Source organism: Mauremys reevesii, linkage group 4 (assembly GCF_016161935.1).
Source record: "Mauremys reevesii isolate NIE-2019 linkage group 4, ASM1616193v1, whole genome shotgun sequence".
NCBI classification, from domain to species: Eukaryota; Metazoa; Chordata; order Testudines; family Geoemydidae; genus Mauremys; species Mauremys reevesii.
The window spans coordinates 117,990,092-118,003,476 of NC_052626.1; the positions used below are offsets into that span (position 1 = coordinate 117,990,092).

Consider the following 13,385-nt stretch of genomic DNA (forward strand, 5'->3'; position numbering starts at 1 on the left):
AGCTGTCCAGATGAATGCTAGTGGGCACTGCTTCCCAGTAGTCTCTCTCTAAACTAATGGATTCCACGGGCAAGAGATTTTAGTATTATTGATGTGTTTCTCTGCTCAGTGTCTCTATAGGATGACTTCCTGTTTTTAGCCTTGCCTCAAGAATTAGCTCTGGAGCTACGCAGGACTGGTGTGGAGAACCCGCCAAAACAGGGAGCATGGAGGAAACAAGGACATTGGAGTAACAGGTAACAAGTTGTCACTCTGATGGCTAGGATCACCAGGAATCAGAAGAAAGCTTTGAGTGCCTGGGACCAATTCTACTACAGCTGTTTCAGGGAAGTGTGGATGGAGGGACAATACCAGTGGCACAGGAGAATCCTATCTCCTAAACACCCTGCATGGGGCACAAGAAAGCAAGGACTCACCAAGTCACGTCCAAAGGCTTGAGAAAGCACCATTTCCTGCTCCAATTTCTTCTTGATGTACTCAGCAGACAACACCATTCCCTGAGGGCAGACACCAAGGAGCATAGACCAAAATGTGATCATTAGCATATCAACACAGTCTCAACACACAGAGGCCAGCAAATTTCTGAAAGGAGTTAGTGAGCTTTCCAGCTAAGGCTCTGGACTGCACCCAAAGGGTGATGGGGGAAAGTACTGACTCACTCTTTCATTTCATTTGGAGAGGAATTAACTGGGGTATCAGCAGGTATGTCTCTAGTTAGCAGGGTTGTGGACTGCTATAGAGTAGCAGGAGTAGTAAATATTTATATTATGGTAGCACCAGTAGCGTAACTGGTGGGGAGCAGGGCAGGGGCCGCTCCACACTGAGCACAAGTGGCGTCTTGTCAATTTCTTGGTGCTTTTTTTTTTTTTTTTTACTCACCCAGAGGGAACAGGGGGAGCGATCAAAAAAAAAAAAAGAAAAGGCGCCACCTGCTGCGGCGCTTTTACTCACCCAGCAGCGTTCCGAGTCTTCGGCAGCATTTCGGCGGCGGGTCCTTCAATGCCGCCAAAGACACCCAGAGCGAGTGAAGGGCCTGCCGCCAAAGGCCTGGAGCGCCGCCAGGTGAGTAAAAGCGCCACAGTGGATGGCGCCTTTTTCTTTTTATTGCTCCCCCTGTTCCCTCCACCTGGCTACTCCACTTGAAAGCACCCAGAAGCTCCAGTCAGGACTAGGGCCCACTGTCATTCTGAAGTATGAACCCAACATATCTTTGAAAGCTTTCTGACACTTGGAACATTAGGCCATCTATCTTTGGTATTTACGTCACACAGGAAGTCTCTGGCAGAGCAGCGAATTGAACCCAGATCTCCTGAATGCTAGCATTTTAACCATGTTCCTCTCTAATTTCAATCTGTAAATAAAAATGTTAACTATTCTAACAAGTTAACAGGAAAATAATGAGAACATCAAGGTTCTTGTTATGCTTACTAGCAACAGAGAGTGAGAAAATTGTCTAGAAGCCGAGCTGGGAAGAGGAATGGGGCCACTGGTGAATGGTGTTGAAGGGGAAGAGCAGAACACTTATGAGTCTGTGAACCTACAAATGAGACATCTGTGATGCTAATATCATCATCAAAAAGTAGCTATCAGGATCATTTAAGTCTCTGTTCCAGGCCTTCTGACAGCTCTTCAGCTTCAACCTCGTTCAAGAACAGTCCCTGTTCATCTTCAACTTCAATGGGAATGTCTGAAAATCAGGTCACTTATTTAGATAACTAACATGGATTTTAGGCTCCTATTTTTGAAAATCCTAACCTGAATCCATGATGATATGTTACTACTGGGTTGAATTAGTCAGCCTTATAGATATATTCTTGATACTGATAGTCTAATGCACACAGTCATTTTAATGTTATGGAACCACAGTCATAGCTTCATCATTGTCGTTTAGTTTTCCTGTTAAACTGGGATATCACTCTGTTAGGTATGAAGAAATAAAACATGCGGCCTATTTTAAAAACTGGCACATAACTGGTAGAGGGCAGAGAGAAGAATTTGGTGAGTTACAAGAAAATACTTTGTACTGTTCTGTGGTTCTAAGGAGTTAAAAATGACTCCTTTTTGAAACTGGGTAGTCTAATATTACTTTGTGTCAAGTATCAGAGGGGTAGCGGTGTTAGTCTAGATCTGTAAAAGCAACAAAGAGTCCTGTGGCACCTTATAGACTAACAGATGTATTGGAGCATGAGCTTTCATGAGTGAAAACCCACTTCATCTGTTAGTCTATAAGATGCCACAGGACTCTTTGCTGCTAATATTACTTTGGATCCCTCTAGCTCAGGGGTGGGCAAACTACGGCCCGCAGGCCACATCCAGCCCATGGGACCATCCTGCCTGGCCCCCGAGCTCCAGCCCCAGGAGGCTCACCCCTGGCCCCTCCCCTGCTGTCCCTCCTCCCCCGCAGCCTCAGCTCGGTCCGCCGCCGGCACAATGCTCTGGGCAGTGGGGCTGTGAGCTCCTGGGGCAGTGCAGCTGCAGAGCCCAGCCTGATCCGGTGCTCTGTGCTGCGTGGTGGCAGCAGCAGCAGCATGGCCCGGCTCCAGCCACCGGTGCTCCAGGCAGCACGGAAAGGGGGCAGGGAGCAGGGGGGGTTGGATAGAGAGCAGGGGAGTTTGGGGTAGTGGTCGGGGGTGTGGATGGTGGTTGGGGGGGAAACCGGGGGTTGAATGGGGTGGGGTCCTGGGGGCAGTCAGGAAGGGGGGGCAGCAGGGGGCAGTCAGGGACAGGGGTTCTGGAGGCCATCAGGGGACAGGGAGAAGGGGTGGTTGGATGGGGCAGGGATCCTAGGGGGGCCGTCAGGAATGAGAGGAGGGGTTGGATGGGGCGGCGGGGGTTCGGGGGCAGTCAGGGGACAGGGAGCAGGGGTGTGTGGATGGAGCAGGGGTCCCAGAGGGGCCGTCAGGGAATGGGGGGGGGAGGGGCTGGATGGGGCAGGAGTCCCGAGGGGGGGGAGATAGCCAAAACCCCCTCCCCTAACCGGCTCTCCATATGATTTACGAAACCCGATGCGGCCAAAAAGTTTGCCCACCCCTGCTCTAGCTCAAAACCCCTTCACATTTTCCACATAGGTAAATCTTGCTGAAAACCCATACATAGGCTCTACTGGAGGAAGGCAGGTTGTAATTAATTGTTATTAGGAACTGTTGTATCTAGCTGATATAGTTAAAAGAGCATGAGATTTGTCATGGCCATAACTTTTAAGGCTTTTTGTTACAAGTCATGGTCCCTGTCACCCAGGCTAGCTTGCTACTTTCTTCTTTAGCAATTTGGCTCGAGATATGTTCATTGCACTGGACCATTAAAGAATAACCTGAGTTTTAAGAAGACAAGATGAGTGACATAATATCTTTTATTTGACCAACTTCTGTCGGTGAGAGAGACAAACTTTCGCACCACAAGGAGCTTTCCTATGGCTTCAAAGCTTGTCTCTATCACCAACAGAAGTTGGTCTAATAAAAGGTGTTACCTCACTATCTTGTCTTTCTAATATCCTGGGACCAACATGACTACAACTAGATTGAGTTTTAAGGGCATTTTGCTCAATATAATGTAACCCTATGACTTTTTTAAAATTACTTTTCCCATAGATTTGTGATTTTACACTACTTTTTCAATGATAACCAGCCAACCTTGAATATAGATATAGTCAAGGCCTCAGCAATAGCTCAGGTCATTCTTAACTAATGTAACTATGACAACAGATGTGACTCAACCACTCCCTTCCTATTGTAGTTGTAATGAATCAGTGGTAAGGTCAGCACAAACCTGTCAAGAGTTTGCAATTGTAGATCACATGAAAAACTGTACATGAAACAGAACAGTGAACTGGCTCAGCAAATGGAGGTGGGTTATTCCTGTTACTTGTGTATGTGTGAAAAAGTAATCAACACAAGAAAACAAAACAACTTATGGTGAGTCCCAACACTGCCATATACTCTTGTCCAAGCTACATGTGAGTATGAGTGAAGCACTTCATTTATTTTCACTTTAACTTTTGATTTTTATACAATATATTACAAATGTATCAAGAGACATACAAAATATTATCCTTTTTAGTCTTTCTTGGGAGCCAATAGCATTTAATTATCTAGTAATTCATATTAATAATAGTCAGGACCGCCAACAGAAATTCTGAGCCCCAGGCCAGGGCCTTCCCTGAGGGGGTGAGGCCTGGGGCGGAAGTGACAAATCCGTTACTTCCAGGACTGCCTGTGCTGGCCAATCACACCGGCTTGCGTGCTTAGGAGCCCTGCGGCCCACCTGAGTGATTAAAAAGGGCCCGAGGCTCCCGGACGCCACCACCGCTACTGTGGCAGCAGCTGGGGGCCCCTGGGCCCTTTTAAATTGCCTGGGCCCCTGGGCAATTGCTGCCTTTGCCCCCCCCCGCCCCCTCCCTCAGCAGGTCTGATAACAATATTTTAAAATATTGTTGTATTTGTCTTTGCTATTTATTAATAAGTGATATCTAAGATATGAAAAATACAGTCAAAACTATTTTATAATTATAATTTGATTTTATAAAATAAAAAACAAACTAAACTTCTTTTACTTATATCTGAAGTTGAGAAGCCATTAATCAAAGAACAGCAAAGAAAATTTTAATACAAAGGCCAAACCAAATACAGAAAAAAAAATGCTCTGATAAAATATGTAATAAAATCAGACATATTTATGCAAATATTCTAAGATCAGTCAAGAGAAAATTTTTACCTCTAACATGGATTTTAGATTTGCACAATAGAGAATAAGATACTTGTAACTTAGATTTTCAGTTTATTAATGTCATTTTCATTTGGATTTAAATTTTATCTTTTTTATTTCATAAAAATTGTTTACAATTATTATTATACTACGTAATTTTGAACAAAATGCATTAGTTCAACAGCATGAGATGTTAGCGCTAACTCCTTTTGATAAGCATAATATTTAGTAAATGAAACAAGCAGCATAGAATTTAAATTTCTGAATGCCAATTACATGACAAAAACATTACCTCATTTATTTCTGAATATTATTTTGTTATGCTGATTAATTTTTGTTACTTCGGAAGCTTAAAACACAGCATTCACATTTACAATAGCAAGAATACAACCTTGGTTTCAACAATATGACCCCATTCTGCAAGCCTATCCATAGATATAATCCTTAACCAAACATGGAGTCCCAGTGACACCAGCTACAGTATGCATGTGAATAAGAACTACCTGCAATGAGCAAGGCTTCCAGGATCAGGATCTTAGACCTCTATCCAGCCAAGGACTTAAGCATGTACTTAACATTAAGCATGGGATTAATCCCTTTGACTAAGATACTCATGTACTTAAAATTAAGCACATGCTTTAAATTTAGCACTTTGCTGTATTGGGGTCGAAGGTGTGGTCCATACTAACTAAATCGATTTAATTACACCAGGCCAGATCTCTAAAATAGACATGCTGCATCAATTTTGTTACATCAATGTAAGTTTTCTCAATAGAAACGAGGCTCTGGTGTGGGTCAGTGACCATCTGCCTTGCAACACTGAGACTGTTACACACTGTCAGGGCTAAATTTATTTTTCTTTCGACTGAGCTTTTCAGAATTTGCTGTCAGTGATTTTGTTTTCCACCTTAACAGAATCCTCTTAATAAAGTGGTATTTTTATCAATTATGTATCTTTCTTTTCTTTGATTAATTGCATAGTGACCTCAGAAGGTTTTGGGGGTTTTAATAATGCCACTTGGCCATGATACGGCCCCTTTTTTAATCCAAGGCTCTCAAATAATTAATTAATTTTACAAGATTTTGGGGGAGAGGGATTGGGATTACACTGTAAACTTAGAAGGCCAAAATAAGCAGCATTTTCTGAGTACCTTGTGTCCCAGCCAGGTTCCATGGTGACCTTCAACTGGGAGGCGCTCTGCATCTCCCGTCAGGTCAGTCAGGGCATCCTGGAGGGAGAGAATCCAACACAGTTCAGAGAGTGAGAAAAAAGAAAGACAGCAAGAGTGTGAAATGAGCTCTCTGCTTGTACCGAAGGAGATTCCCAAGGACCAAGCATAAGCTGGTGCATTGGTGCATGCTGGTGAGGGTGAGCGCCAGGGGACTCCCATCACAGAGCACACATACCTTTGGAGACAGGGTTCCTCGGATGCTGATGACCACCTTCTTCTTCTCATGGTCCACAGCCACATAGAAAGGAGTTTCATAGACCTGGGGAAAATGCATTACTCTGTTAAAACCTTCAGCCCTACCTAGTTGTGATTTTTCTCTCTCTCTCACACACACACACACACACACACCCCCTCTCTACACCTCTTTTCACACACACACACACACACACACACACACACACACCTCTACACCTCTTTTCCCTCCCAGCTAGAGGGAAGCAGACCACCTGCATGACAGATCTCCCCTCTGGACTGCTCAAGGTCAGCAGTAACCTAAAGACTTTATACACGTGGTGTGGTCAGTCCAGAGGGGGATCTCCAGTGCCAGGGGAATGGCTTAGGGGTCTTCCAGCCATGCTACAGAGCACATAGCTCTCATGGGGAAGTGGCTGGGGAACATGTCCAGAGTACAGCAGGTGCCATAGAGTCTCCTTACCGCATCATGACAAGAGGTGTAGACAATGTCCACTGAAGTCATATTCTCATCTAAGAAGTGGCGACGGATAGCGATGGCGTTGCAGCCACAGCAGTTATCCTCCTCAATGGTGACACTAGGGGCATAGCGAGGCCGCGAGGGGCAGAAACAGCAACATCTGCAGAGAAAAAAAAACTACTCTGAGGAAAAAGGAAAGGTGGGGAGAAGTAGGGTTTGGGGAGGGGAGGGCAAGCAGGAGAGGCACTGATCCAAGAAAGGGAAACAGGGAGATACTATGTGGGTTTGAGAGACTCTGCATGTGAGTCTCTGGCCATTGTTTTTTATGCACTGGTGCCATGAAGCTGGAGCATAGACAAGAAGGCACAGGCATTTTTACCACCTAACTGTGACCTGAGTAGGTTTAGATGCCATGGCAGTAAAAATGCCCGTGCCAACCTATGCTATAAGTGGAGCTGCACCATGCCAAAAAATGCTTAGTTTTCCCCAGAGTAGACACACCCTCTTTTTCAGTATCAGGATGTAAAATCATGAAGGGGTGCAATGTTGCTGGTGGACACCAGGAGGAGCAACAGTGCAACTAATGACGGAAGAATCAATATGACTGTGGAATCTTTGAACCTTCCACAGCTTTGAACGCCTGGAGGGATGCTATACCTTTGTTACTGCAATCCCAAATGTCTTGTAATAGACAAAGAGGCCATCCCTCATTCAGGTCTATGTCCGTAAAAAACACAGCAGTTCTGGAGGCTAACCACCAAACCTTACCACCAAAAGGACTTCAAAAATGTCTTTCCCTACACCTCATGCACAGATGACTGAAAAGTGGACAGACTCTTATTAAAAATGTTCCTAAAAATCAAAACAGCTTCTGGACTGAGACTGTGCCTGAGAAGCGTAGCTCTCTACACACACCCCTCCCTCCCTAAAAAAAAAAAAAAAAAGTAATGAGAAAGTTCCAAGCAACTGAAAATATAAAATGTTTACAATGAAAGTGCTACCTCACTTTAACTGGAGTGCTGCTACCTGGAGGTGGCCATGCTAGTCCTGGCATCAGAAATAAATCCCAGACAGCAAGGAGCACAGATCCTGGCCAAATCTCACTGACGCCAAATGTCAGCTCCTTGCATTCCCGTGCTTCCCAGAGCTGTGAGATGGCAATTCTGACTCAGTGAATATCATCTTAATCAATTCCCCATGCTGGCTGTATGAAGCACATAGGTCTGGCAAGGTCTTTAGCATGTCGGAGAGGGCATACTGAGACACAGTCTGGATTATTTAATAGGGAGGACAGATGAGCAGTGGGGAGTAAGGGACTGAAAAGAAAGAATGGGAAGGGATGGGGAAAGTAACTGAGAAGAAGAGAGGGAATGGAGATTGAGAGGAGAAAGAAAAGAAAGAAGGAAAGAAGGAGAGGTGAGGAGAAGAGAAATGGAAAGAAAGGAGAGATGGATAAAGAAAAGGAAAAAGAAGGGAAAAACGAAAAACTGGAGAGAGGAGGCAAAATGGGTAGAGAAAATGAAAGTGAAGGCAGATGGAGAGGCAGGCAAGGCCACTCACGAGCAGGATCTGGCCAGGCGACAGAGTCCACAGGTGGGCTTCCTCATCAGGTACATGGGCCAGCCATAGGCAGCCAGGGCAAACAGCATATAATAACAGACCTCTTTGTACCGCAGCATCTCTTGCTGAAAGAGACAAGAGAGATTAAGTGCCCTTCATATTCTCTTTGGTGGCGCTTGACTCATCTTGCCTCCCTTATCCAGCGCTCTCCCCACCAAGAACTCCCTAATATGTGTTAGATACGTGCATACTTGTTTCCTCTTGGTGTCTGCATATTACGTCAGCCCTCCCTATCCCCACCACCAGAGCAGCTACAGACCTCAGAGTATATCATCAGTTGCCTTGTGGAGGGCATATTGGTTATCCTGGACCAGATCCTCCACTGGAGTAAATCAACCAAGCTACGGCAATTAACACCAGCTGAGGCTCTCATCCATAACTGTTTAATAACGTTTAGAATTAGATCTAAAGATATTCCTGCAGCACATCAGCAAACTATCAGACTTTTGCAAGGGAAGCCATCCCACAGTGGTCTTAGCTCTATTACACTGAGGAGATCCTGGTGCCAGTCCCAGTCCGCACAAAACCCAGAGTGCCCTGCACTGCCCTAATTGAGGAGAGGAGACACTAGATTACTACTTGTCAGTAACAGGATCTCTCTAGCACAGGGGTTCTCAAACTTCATTGCACCGCAACCCCCTTCTGACAATAAAAATTACTACACAACCCCAGGAGGGGGACTGAAGTCTGAGCCTGCCCAAGCCCCACTGCCCCGGGCTGGGGGCCAAAGCCCCAGCCTCACTGCCCTGGACGGAGGGGCCTGTAACCTGAGCCACATTATCCATGGCCGAAGCCGAATCCATCAGGTTTTGGCTTCAGCCATGGGCGGTGGAACTCGGGCTTCAACTTCAGCACCAGGCCCCAGCAAGTCTAAACCAGTCCTGGCGACCCCATTAAAACAGTGTCACAACCCACTTTGAGGTCCCGACCCACAGTTTGAGAACCGCTGCTCTAACATATTGTTCCCACATAGCCACAGATGGTCATGGAGATGCAGAGATGGAATTGTAAAGCCACTCTTCTAGTCCAGGGCCATGTGCCTCAATGCATGTGTGGATCAGTGCTGACCTTGTCTATGAAAGGAGACACATAGGCAATTCTCCACCTGTCTATAATGAGAGGCAGTCTGAAGACAAAGTGGAACCCAGTGGAACAGAATGGAACCACAGGTAGATTAATCACAGAATCACTTGATCAGAAAAGACGTGGATTGTGTCATCTACCTCAGCTCTTTTGCAACAATCCAGGAAGATGGCCAACGTGTGCCCTGTTAAGGACTGCAATGGCAACATGCCGGGAGACCAAAAGCCAAACAGAATTTGCACAAAATAGGGCAGATTTCAGCTGTTTTCACCTTCATTAAAGAACTGCAACCTGCAGACACTACTGGTTCCTGCATGCAATGTTCCGTCTTGATGTAGGTGGCCTTCTGCTCTGATCGAGACAGAACCCTGATCTATGCTGGCAGCACTTTTGTATGAAAGTCCTGTATTAACACCCTGCCTGTGTCACTGACTCCACATTTGTGGCCTTGGAAAAGTCAATTAATCGCTCTTTCTCCTCCAAGTGGGATAATACCACCTACTTCATAGGGACATGGTGAGGATAATGCTTTAGAAAGCTTTAAAAGACCAAGGCAAGAGCTAAGCTTTATTGTTATCATCATCTAATAGGTTTTTTTCATCTTTAATTTCCTTGATTGTGTGAGACAGACAAAGAAATAAATGAAAGAGCAAACACCAGCTAAGAGACAAAGAGAAATGAGCTATGAGAAGACAGTCAGTTTGCTGTTTGTTTTATGGATCTGCATAGACCAGGTGAGTTCATGAGCTGGTGACTTACCGAGTTTTTCAGATCCAAGTACTTGGTGTTCCTGGTCACTGGCATCCCAGACAAAAAAGCCAAGATGTCATTGTTTGCCTGTAAATCACACACACATATGGGTGAGTTCCCTCCATCCACAAAAACACAATGGCTGTGCACAAGGGAAGGCAAGTTCCCATTGTTCTGTGCCAACACAACTCACAGACTATGAGATTTTTTTCCCTACCATCTGGTCAGCTTTCTGAGCTTATTTTTGTTCCAATTCCCACCCAGTCTGATCTCTAGTCCCCTGATTTTGAATCTCTCTCATCTCTAGCACAACAGCCTTGAAAACTGGGGTCCTGGACCACTTTGCTGCCATGGCACTTTTCTGCAGGGGTATCAATCAGCCAAGTTCAATTTCAGTAACTCCCTGGGTATAGTAACTATCCCTAATATTCCCCCTGTCATTTTGGCTGGATACAGGAGTCTTCTTTACTCAAAAGTATAGGGGCCTAATCTTGCTGTACATGGTTAAATAATTATAATGCACCAACTGGGGGTGGGAAACTAAATCTGCATATATCACCTGCCTACAAAAAGAAAGGGGTTATGAGGTTTAATTCCTTAATGGAATCATAGAAATGTAGGATTGGAAGAGACCTCAATAGGTCATCTAGTCCAGCCCTTTGCACTGAGGCAGCACTACATATTATCTAGAGTAGACAATCCCCGACAGGTGTTTGTCTAACCTGTTCTTAAAAATGATGGAGGTCCCTAGGAAATTAGTTCCAGGGCTTAACTATCCTGACAGTTAGTAAGTCTAACCTAATGTCTAACCTAAATCTTCCTTGATGCAATTTAAGCTCGCCCATTACTTCTTGTCCTATCCTCAGTGGTTAAGGAGAACAATTTTATCACCCTCCTTTTTATAACAACCTTTTACATACTTGAAGACTGTTATTATCTCCCCCTCAGTCTTCTCCTCTCCAGATGAAACAAATCCAATTTTTTCAATCTTTCCTTGTAGGCCATGTTTTCTAGACCTTAAATCATTTTTGTTGCTCTCCTCTGGACTTTCTTCAATTAGTCCACATCTTTCCCAAAGTGTGTAGCCCAGAACTGGGCCCAGTACTCCAGTCGAGGCCTTATCAGTGCTGAGTAGAGTGGAAAAATTACTTCTTGTGTCTTGTTTACAATACTCCTGCTAATACGTCCCAGAACAATATTCACTTTTTTTTTTGCAACATTATTACATTGTTGGCTCACATTTAATTTGTAATTCACTATAAACCCCAGATTCTTTTCTGCAGTACTCCTTCTTAGGCAGTCGTTTTCCATTTTGTATTTGTGCAATTGATTATTCCTTCTGAAGTGCAGTCGTTTGCATTTGTCCTTACTGAATTTCATCCTATTTATTTCAGATCACTTCTCCCGTTTGTCAAGATCATTTTGAATTCTAATCCTATCCTCCAAAGCGCTTGCAATCCCTCCCAGCTTGGTATTGTCCACAAATTTTCTGCCGGGTCGACGCGTAGAGTTCGACTTCTCGGAGTTCGAACTATCGCGTCTAATCTAGACGCGATAGTTCGAACTCCAAACGCGCTCCCGTCGACTCCGGAACTGCACCACCGCAAACGGCGGTGGCGGAGTCGACGGGGGAGCCGCAGACTTCGATCCCGCGGCATCTGGACAGGTGAGTACTTCGAACTAAGGTAGTTCGAGTTCAGCTATGCTATTCGCGTAGCTGAACTTGCGTACCTTAGTTCGACGACCCCCCCTTAGTGTAGACCAGGCCTTAGGGCAGGTCTACATTACAGCGTAAGTCAATATAACTTACATCGCTCAGGGGTATGAAAAATTCCCCTACAAGTGACGCATGTTTCCCACCGACACAGCTTCTTCTTCTCACTGAATTCTCCTATCAGCATAGTGCATTTTCACCAGATGCACCACAGTGGTGCATCTGCATCTGCACCGATGTAGTGCTGTAGGGTAGATATGCCCTAGGTGTACTCACTATGCAACTGTCCAAATCATTTCTGAAGATAGTGAATAGAACCAGAACCAGGGCAGAGCCCTGTATGTAAAGCACTTTGGGAGTCTCAGATCAAGTTGCAGAAGAACTAAGTATTTTATATTTAATTCACAACCCAGTGACCATCATACAACCGAAACAAAGTGGGCACAGCCACGGGGTTCTCACACACTGAGGCAGGTAAAAGCAACAGGTAAAACAGGGGCCAGGTGGAAATGAGTGAGATACATGCAGTCTCAGAACCCACATTGGGACAGTGCAATCCGAACGCACTCCATGCGCTCACCTCATCCAGCACTGCATTGCGCTTTGCCCTCTGCCGCTGACGCAGGAGAACCAGGCCCGCAATGATGTCAGACGGGACTATGTCGAGGTCTCGGAAAAACTCAGCAAAAAGGTAGGCAATTTCAGAGTACGCATCCTGTGGAATCCAGAGAGAGGGGAAGGTTACGGAAGAGGAGTTTGGAGGAAGGAGCAAGAGGGAAAGAGTGAGTGGGAATCCGTATGGCAGCGATGGCCTCATTCCCAGAGCACTCTTTGGAAAACATTCCCAAGGGGACCTCATGGGAAAAAGTCTCTGGTCTAATTATTATTAATATGTATTATTTATATTACAATACCATCTAAAGGCCTCAGTTGAGATTGGAGCTACACTGTGCTGGATGCTGGGTGCATGAATGTTAAGAGACAGTCTCTACAATCAAAATAGACAAGACAGACAAGAGGGGAGAGAAAGGAAGTATTCTTAGCCCCATTTTACAGATGAGGAACTGCGGCACAAAGAGAGTATGCTGGGAATTGAACTTCAGTCCCAGTCCAGCGCCTTAACCTCAAGGCCAGCCATCCTTTTCAACATTGATTTAATTTGAACAATTCATTTTAGCAAGAAAATCCCCCATATTTCCTCTACTTGTTGACTTAATCATTCTCCAGCTCAGAGTCCTATGATCACCTCTAGTATACTGAAGTCGGCCAGTCTCCCAAGCCCCTCTGTCCCAGCCATACTGTTAAGAATGGGGGAGATAGCTGTATTATGTTTATAACTATTATCTGATTGCCATCATGTTTGTTACATGGTTTCAATGAGTTAAGTCAATCATGGGTGGTTTTATACATCTGCAGGAAGATAAACAATGGCTATGGATAATCCAAGGGGACAATACAGATGACAAACCCTTTAAGTCTAGCTCAGACTATTTTGAGGCTCACCACCTGCATTGACACAGGGGAAAACTGGAACAAAGGACTTTGGAACTGTTAAAAGCTGAGCCCCTGACAGACAAAGGGGGAGAGCACTGCAAGGAAGAGAAGACTGAGCAGGAGGAGCAGCATGCAGGAG

General features: G+C 45.1%; 1 protein-coding gene across 7 annotated transcripts in view; it reads right to left on the reverse strand.

Annotated features, from left to right (window-relative positions):
* The window catches only part of DAGLA (diacylglycerol lipase alpha), a 110,027-nt gene that overhangs the window by 29,258 nt on the left and 67,384 nt on the right, over positions 1–13,385 (reverse strand). For all 7 annotated transcript variants that reach the window (XR_005597909.1, XR_005597908.1, XR_005597906.1 and 4 more), the window contains 7 exons: positions 12,333–12,467; positions 10,048–10,125; positions 8,146–8,270; positions 6,589–6,745; positions 6,109–6,192; positions 5,853–5,930; positions 417–497 (listed from right to left, as the gene is read on the reverse strand). Coding sequence is in view for 3 of the 7 variants with exons in the window: in XM_039536508.1 (XP_039392442.1) it covers positions 417–497; positions 5,853–5,930; positions 6,109–6,192; positions 6,589–6,745; positions 8,146–8,270; positions 10,048–10,125; positions 12,333–12,467 (738 nt within the window). In the remaining 4 variants the exon portion in view is untranslated. The remainder of the gene's footprint in view (positions 1–416; positions 498–5,852; positions 5,931–6,108; positions 6,193–6,588; positions 6,746–8,145; positions 8,271–10,047; positions 10,126–12,332; positions 12,468–13,385) is intronic.